This window comes from Andrographis paniculata, unplaced genomic scaffold, assembly GCF_009805555.1.
Source record: "Andrographis paniculata isolate CXL003 unplaced genomic scaffold, ASM980555v1 Contig44END, whole genome shotgun sequence".
Lineage (NCBI taxonomy): Eukaryota > Viridiplantae > Streptophyta > Magnoliopsida > Lamiales > Acanthaceae > Andrographis > Andrographis paniculata.
In genome coordinates, this window is record NW_026137578.1 from 43964 (window position 1) to 52891 (window position 8928).

General features: G+C 34.5%; 1 protein-coding gene across 1 annotated transcript; it reads right to left on the bottom strand.

The window, feature by feature from the left end:
* Positions 1-1859: 1859 nt before the first annotated feature.
* On the bottom strand, positions 1860-8140 carry LOC127251322 (B3 domain-containing protein Os12g0592300-like). The gene is made up of 5 exons (XM_051274983.1): positions 8120-8140; positions 7806-7975; positions 7087-7482; positions 6336-6391; positions 1860-2133 (listed from the first exon to the last, which is right to left on the bottom strand). The coding sequence occupies exons 2-5, from the start codon at positions 7917-7919 to the stop codon at positions 1860-1862; spliced, it is 840 nt and encodes a 279-aa protein (XP_051130940.1). The 5' UTR covers positions 7920-7975; positions 8120-8140.
* Between the last annotated feature and the right edge of the window lie 788 nt (positions 8141-8928).

Below are 8928 nucleotides of genomic sequence, written 5' to 3' on the forward strand. Positions count from 1 at the left end.
GAGAGATTTTGTTATCATCGGGCTTACCAAATCTGCATGTATAAGCTCAAGACAAGTAGATGCACGTCTAGAAAGTCCTATCGGAAAAGATCTCTTTGCTTGTTTGCCAAGAACACAGCCCTCACATAACTCCAAGTATTCAATTTTAGGCAAGCCATAAACCATATCCTTTTGACTCAACAATTTCAAACCATTCACATTTAAATGCCCATACCTTAAATGCCACAATTTAGACTCGCAGGCTGCTTTGGCACCAAGTACACATTCATCAACTTTCGACACTTCAAGTGGAAATAATTTGGTTGCCGTCTGAATATTGACAATCACTTGACCAAATATTTTTATGTCTAATCACGCATGACGAATTGTCGAACAAAATGGCATATCCACAATCAATGAGTTGCCCAACACTCAACAAATTTTGAGTCAGCGTAGAAACAAAATAAACATCATAAAGGAGCTTCAAATCATTCATGACTTCAACGATGCCTCTGCTCTCAACTTGCATTTGTTTATTACCCCGATCATTCCTGACTTCAACGATGCCTCTGCTCTCCGAGCCTTACTTGTAACTTGTAAGTTTCGTCAATCTCCTTAAACAACGACTTTATCCCTGTCATGTGATTAGAACAACCGCTATCCACAAACCATATGTTCTTAGAAGTGGTTGTATCACCTCGGCTGGTCAAAAACAAATTGAGTTCATCATCTCGTTGTTCTGCATAACGAGTCAGTTTTTCTCGCTTCCAGCAATCAGCTTGTACATGTCCAAACCTTTTGCAATAATAGCATTGCACATGACTTCTATTGCCTTGTAAATTGTTACCATGCTTATTATTGGTCCGATCATTGAAGTGTGCATCTCCCCGTCCTCTCCACGACCATTCCTCGCTGGTAGCGATCTCTTCCACGTCCTCTAATGCCTGCATATTTCGGTCATTTTCTGCTGCGATGAATCACCTTTAACATGAAAAGCTTTCTCTCGTATTTTTCTCCGATCTGCTCAACCTCGCTTATGGGATTGCAGTGAACCCATCAATTCATCAAAGGAATATGTGATCAAATCCTTTGACTCTTCAATAGCGGCAACCACATGATCAAAGTTGGAGTCAAACTCCAAGAATTTTTGCAACCACAATTTTAACCTTTCACCGTAGGAGTTCATTTGGCTTACGACTCCAGAGACTCTAGTGAGAAAATCTTGCACTGTTTCTCCTTCCTTCATATGCGCAGTTTCTAAATCACGTCTGAGAGTTTGAAGCTTCACGGTAAGAACCTTCGCAGATCCTTGAAATGCCATTTTCAAGGTGTTCATGCTTCGTTTGATGTTGAAGCTGATGAAATCTTCGAAAAGATTGAGTCATGGACTGCTTGTTGTATGAAGAACAGCGCCTTGGAATATTTTTTCTATTCTCCCTCAATATCGCTTCATCAGGATCTTGCTCCAAGTATCCGGTCTCGACAAAGTCCACAGATCATGGGACTTGAACAGCGTTTTCAATCTTAATGCTTCAAAATTCATAATTTTCGCCCGAAAGAATTGGAATTTCCGGCTGCAAGATGCTCAATCCGGAGTTGTTTGCCATATCTATGCTCTGATACCAAAATGCTGCTGCGAATCAAGAGAGAAATTGTCACCAAACTAGGTTGTAGACAATGGAGAAGAACAGAGGAGAGACGAGAGGCCCTGCAGAGTCTTTTGGATAAACTTCAAAGACCTTTTAATTATTCAATGGGAAACATCTAAATATATTGAGATTACATTCCAAATAAACATGGAATAATTATTAGTCAAATTTCACCTTCTTAAACTAAATATAGTAAATAATAAATATAAAATATATCCAAATATTTTTTAATCAAATCTTAACAAGGTCGCCGGCAGCTGTTTCTTCTCTTCGGCGGCGGCGGCAACGGCGATGGCGGCGGTGCAACAGCGTTTGCGGCAGGTTTTGCTCCTCCTCTTCCTCCTTCTCCGGCAGTGACAGCATTGGCATCTCTACTTCTCCTCTTTCTTCTCCGGCAACGACGGCGGCGGGCACGGCGTGATCTCCTCCTCCAGCTTCTCCGGCAGCAGCGGCGAAGCTGGCTTCTTGTTCTTCCTCTCTTTTTTCTTCTTCAGGCGCTCCTTCTCTGGCGGTGGCAGCAGATGAGGGAGAAAAAATTTGAATTAATTTTGTTAAACAATTTTTAATAATTGCATACTTCCTCTTCGGATTTGGTCTCGAAAATCCCGAAACTATTTTCCGAGACCACCAAAATGGCAACGAGATTTACTCCTCCGGTCCCATTCTGAAGCGAATTCCGAGGCTTTAAAAAATTAACCTCGGATCTATTTCAAAATCTGAAACAATTTTCCGAAAGGTAGTAAACAATTTCTGGTAGTGACATTTTAAATTTCATCATTTCTATTTTCCTTAATATTAATCAAACTAGTTATCTTAATTTTAATTGAACTAGCTATCTTAATCTATAATTATTTTTATTGTACAATAAGATTTTTAGTAATACACTTTTTAAATTATTTATTGATTATATTTTACTAAATTCCGGTATCTACTCTAATAGACCCAAATTATCTAGTACTGAGGGAGTATTATATAGTACCTTAAAAAATTGAGAAATAAAATAAAATAAAATCGTCAATGGCTACATAATATGTGGGATGGAGAGAGAGTAGAACACAATATGTTTTGAGTCTTCAATCTTCACTGCATTGTCTCTTTTTTCTTTTTTTTTTTCTTTTTCTTTTCTTTTTGATTTTTTCACATTCTTACATCTATTTTGTTGCTATACATAATTGCCTAATGTCTATTATTGTGTGTTGTCATGACTAAATGGTTTCTAAATTGTGAATGTGCAAATACTTTATCAAGACTTGGTCTTGAAACACAAATATTATAGCATTCTTTTGTGCCTTTTATTTTCTCATCAGACTCAAACTTTGTGCAAATCATCTTCGTTTTGAAGTTATATATGTGGTTTATTATGTCATGGTATTAATCAAATTTAGTTTCTTGTCCGCATTATAATTTACGAGATGCATAAAATGGTAAAAGAAAGGAGGCGATCATTGAAAGGAAAGCGGGATTCATTGATCCTGGTGTAGCCCCATTTGGTGTGAACAAACTCTTTGCAATTATTAAATAAATGTATCTAAACTTTATTTGTTTAATATGCTTTTATAGACAAATAAATGGGCATGAAAAAATATATCAATATATATATATGCTCTCATATAAACAAATTTATACCTAAGCCATTGCATATGCTCTTACTACTTGATTATATATAACTAAAAGATGCTATGAAATTTATTTAAATAAATTAGATAGTCTAAGGCTCCGTTTGGATTAGTTTTTGAGAGGGGCGTTTGGTTTTTACTTCTAAAAAAAGTGGCTTTCTACGTGTTGTATTGGCTTCTGTCCAATTTCCAACATGATAGGAAACTGCACGGCCTCCATAACCTTTCTTCTGTATTCAAATTCAACTATGGCGTAGGAGGATCCTTCTCTTACTCACAAGTCCGCTCACATACGCAAATTAATCTTTGATCCCCACCCTACTCACTCCTACCTTAAAAAAGGGGCATATGAAGTTTCCGATTCAGTGAGATAACTTCAACATTCTTATTTGTTTTCTCTGTTTTTTCTATTCCTAGAAATCAATATGATTTATTTGATTATTTAATTTGAATTCTTTCTTAGTTTTTCATTTATCAATAACCATATGCTCATTAGCCAATGACTTGTTTAGCGCTACACACTGTTCTTGAGACTTCAATTTTCAGATGAATTATGCTGGATGTGCTTGTTTTGTTGTCTCCCTTTCTCATGTATTATATATATCTAATTATTTAAGTATGTATTTAATGAATACAAAATATGTTGTATTTATTTCAATATTTATACATTCATATAATATTTATAAAATTTGCCCTCTATTATTGTATTTACTATCACTTTAAATTTGATAGATTCTAATATTAATATTTTTTCTTTATTTACACCGTAATCATCTTATTTTTATTTTAGTAAAGACAATTTATAAAATATTATAAGTAAATGTAAGATTAAAAATAATTTATGGTGGGTAAATTAGTTTTCTTAGTTTTGCATTGATGTCTTATCATTTTACAACTCTAAATGGATTTTATTTGAAAATTATCTTGCAAGAAAAAAACTTTCATTGAAATAGTCCTCCGGTACGGATTTGCCACCATGTCTCGCCCATGCTGATGTGGTGTTGACATGGATGAAATGTCAGCCGTCACGTCCATCTTCTTCTTCCTTCCCTATCTATCTTCCTTCCTGACCCGAGGCTCTCCACCCACCTCTCTTCTCTTCCTGTCGGAATCCTCCACCCCCTAAAAATTCTCCACTGGAAACCAATCACCTTTACAACTTTCGAAAACTCCACAAATCCTCAACTCATTTGTTTAATTTAATAATGCTTACAGAAAATTTGATTTACCGAAGATCCATTCCCACACACAAAGAATGAAACGCAAACATTATTTTAAATATCAACAACAATGAATTTCCATATATCATAAACACGACAAGAAACAACTATGGCAAAATTGGATCAAATTAGAACACACTATAGCAAAATTTCTCATGCAACCACTACCAAACAATTTTAACCAATCAATCTGATAGAAAAATCACAAGGGAAAAGTTTGTACTACATTTTCAATACTACGAACAATTTTCTTCACCCAGAAGTAGAAGTCAAGGAAATTGATTGGATTGTAATAAAAAAAACATGCCTGACCTTGTTATCGATTTCTAAATTATTCTTATGCTCCAAAATTTGTGCCCTAGCCTTCTTCGATGCCAATAACATATCCGGCGGTTTGATGAAATCTAGGTCTTATAAAGACGCTGCCAGCTTCCTCACCGACCAGGGAGATGAAGGCATTGGAATTTCCGGTTGGTGGCTGCGTTGATTGCTTGGAGGGGTGTTTTTACAACATTTTTGAAATTATAAGTAAGTAAATTGGAATTTTAGTACTACAAGAGTTTTAAGCAAATTCAGTAAACCACAGTATTTTTTTCTATTTTGCTTTCTTTTTTTTTCCATAATTTTTTCTTTTACAATTTTGACTGGTAAAGCAATTTCTAAAAGTATTGACTGATAAATTGTAAATTTTCTTACAATTTGATCTAATTTTAACCAAAGTTAAAATTCTGATTTTGAATGGAAAAAAAATCCACAGGTATCACGGATGTGACGCTGACATTGGGTGGCAAATTCAGCATCGAAAGCCTATTTAAAAAATTATATATATATGGCGGCCTATTTTCAAACAGGATCATTAAGTCGTAAGTAGCAGGAACGCCATATCTATAGACTCCACCCCCGCCGTCTATTCACAAAAATATATATCTTTTTATTTTTGATTGTTGAATTATAAAGTAACAACTTTTTTTTTAGTAATTGTAGACAACACTCCGTATTAAACATACTCTTATGTTTATAATTATTTTACATAAATACTATTACACCCACCTTTTTTTAATCGTAGGAGTATATTTGTCTCATTAAAATACAATAGTTTTTAAAATGGAGAAAAAGAATAATATTGACAAAGAATTGTACCATCAAAAATAGATTAGGTGATCAAACAATGTAATTCACAATGAATAAATAAATAAATAAATTGGGTTGTGTTCATTTTATAGATAATTTACTTCAATTTAGGATGTCTTCAAATTATATAATTAATCCAGCCATACTACTTTATGCCTTCAAATAAATCCAACAATATCCAAGAAATGAGAAATAATACACAACAAAACCAACAAATGGGAAGCAGCATGGCTCAATTCCAACAAATAAAAAACAATAAAACACATCAATACCAGTAGGACTCAAATTTAATTACAACATAACCCAATGGCCAAAAAAGCAAAATAGATCAATTCCAGCAATTCATAACCCATATAAACAAGCACACATTTGATCAAATAAAACACAAATCTCTCACATCTTCTAAGAAAAAAATGCACACAACACCATGTTTTTAAGCACAGAACCGATATTAAAATCCAGGTGGTTGGGAGGGGAAAGACTTACAGTTGAATAGATCCATAGAGCTCCTATCTGAATGTGTCAACTCTATTGCGTTACAAATGCAAGAATTTAGAATGTTTCAAAAGATTGGATGTAATTAATAGTGAAATAAAGAAAGCAAACACTATACGGGCGGGCGGTGGGCTAATAGGGTCCTTTGATAAGTGGCTAGCATTTGCAGATGGGGTTGCATCCATTTCCTCTTCCAAACAAATTTCTTGATTTACATGCACAAGTTCTACCTTCGTTAGGATTACTTGCCCGGAGGCACCCATTTTCTCCTTGGCAATACCTCCCATCGGCTTCCCAAACCCTAAACCATTGAGATGGAATATTAAACTAAAAAATATTGAAAGCCATATGACATGCAATTTATATTATTTTCCTCGAATGTAGTTAAAACTAATAAGATAATAAGACATAAAGCACATAGTAATAAAAATATCTAGAGAGTATGTCAACTCCGTTCATTACAAATGCAAGAATTTAAAATTCTTTCAAAGATCAAATATAAGGGAAACAACTAAAGCAAAAAGTATTCCAGGGGGAGGCATCTTTGGGCTAGCAGGGATCAGTTTCCTTCCTATGATTGGCTCTTTCTCTTTCCCTTTTCCTTTTCCATATCGTTTCTCATTTATAGTATCTAACAAATTATAAGATTAATATAAAATTGGCTTTGATTGATACCATGGCATAAAATAAACCCCATATGCAACTTCATAAGGTATAATTTTCAGATTATAACTGTTAAGGAAAATAACATACACGCAAATAGCTACAATATTCATGTTTCAAGACCAAACTCTTAATAGATTGTTTGCACATTCATATTTTAGAGACCAACCACTGCTACTCATGAGAACAAACGAAAATAAACACTAGCCTATTCACTAAAGCAACTAAACAAATGTAAGAAATAGGACAATTTACGAAAACAAAATACCATTGAATCTATTGTTAACGTTAGAAAACTAGAGGAAATAAGTAGGGAGGTAGAAGTTATCTCACCATTATGGATATCGGAAATAGAGACTCCCTTTCTTTGAGGCATCCCATGGCTGCAGTTCGAGGAGCTGATCCCATTTCAGAAATCTCCTCAACCCCAACATTATAGCAGTTCTGATTGTTCAGTTGTCGCACTGGATAGGTGAAGCAAGTTCTTTCGCAACCACTTGGATCATATATTTGAACAGACATGTGCCTCTCTCCTACATAGTTAAATATCAAGGAACATCCCCCCTCAAGAGCATGGTCCCTATAAAATATTTCCCATCCCAATGCGAATGATAATGCATTGTCAACATATGATAGAGTCACAGGCCATATCTGCCCACATAAATCCTCAAGGAGGATTTCTTGGTCCACCAAGTGCTCCACCTTTGGAGCAAATGAAGATGGCAAGCGCTGCAAAAATATTAAATTTTTTACAAGGATGCATGCTTTATAAAAATTGCAGAAATTATAAAAGAATTTCATCTACACATATCAACAATTTTGCTACTAAACAAACATCCTAAAACTATAAAACTTAGTACCCAACAAGTTTGTGGGGGTGATGAGAGGATAGTTGTGTAATGTAGTAAATTACTTAAAGTTCAATAATTGTTCGCCAAACTATGTTTACATCCCATAATAATAGACACTACATATTACAATGTGATTACAAGCAGCATTCTCCAAAGGTTAAGAATAAGAAGTCCAAAAATTCAACATGAATGAGAGAGTACCAGTGCATGTAAGACATGAGCATCATTCAGTACATGGAAAAAACGGGGAATTGACGGTGATAACTCCTTCTCTGTCAGATGAGATATGGAGCCCTCATGACGTTTATAAGCCATCTTTTTTGGTTTTTGGATTTTTTTAACCTTGATTTACTTGATTTACCTAGATGTTACTGAAAAGAAGAACATTCAAAAATCACTTTAAATTGTTTCAAAATAACTTCCACTCCACTCCAAATCCCAAGATTTAATAACCCAAGAACCGATATATATATATATATATTAACATTATTTATATAAGCTTTTTTCATTGATACCTGATCATAGATATGGCACCATTTTCCATTGTGAACATACACCTTCTGCTCCATCGTGGTCCTGATTTGATCGCCCTCGATCGAGTTGTATTCTAGGAGCAGCCGGTGTAAATTTGCTTTGGATCTTCCTAAGCTGCGTTCAACACAACCAAGACATCCCTATAGGATTGAGTATATAATTTTCCAAAAAAGAAAAACCACAGCTTAGATCAGATCTAATTTTAACAAAAACAAAAAAAACTTAAAGAAAATAAAATGTAAGAAAAATCATAAAAATAATGGGATGTGGTTTTCTTATAATTAGATCTGATGCTCATCTTATCGATTCTAAATTTTTTAATGAGAGAATCATTTATAAAGTAGATCAACCAAGAAATCAAAACCTTAAGTTCACTTTCCTTGAAAAAACCCCAAATCGATGAAACAATAATCATAATAAATCATTTAAAAATCCACCAACTCTTATATCAAAACCCTAGTTTTACTTTCCATGAAAGAAAAAGTCGAGATTGTGAAAAGAGAAAGGATAGAGTAGAGAAAAAGATGGAGATCACATCCAGAACATGGAACCATATATTACCTTCAGATGGACAAATTAAGGAGCCGGAGAATTAAAGCGCAACTCAAGGGATCTGCAAGATAGAAATCAACAATTCTGAGTTTTACAGAAAGAAAAGACACTACAAATGACTTCCTCACGTATATATCGTCAAGGGGAAGCCTTGGTATATATAGATAGATATAGATATAAGTCTGCCAGCAGCGATATTGGAATGGCCATACAAACTAAGAAATGGGTTTCGAGGGTG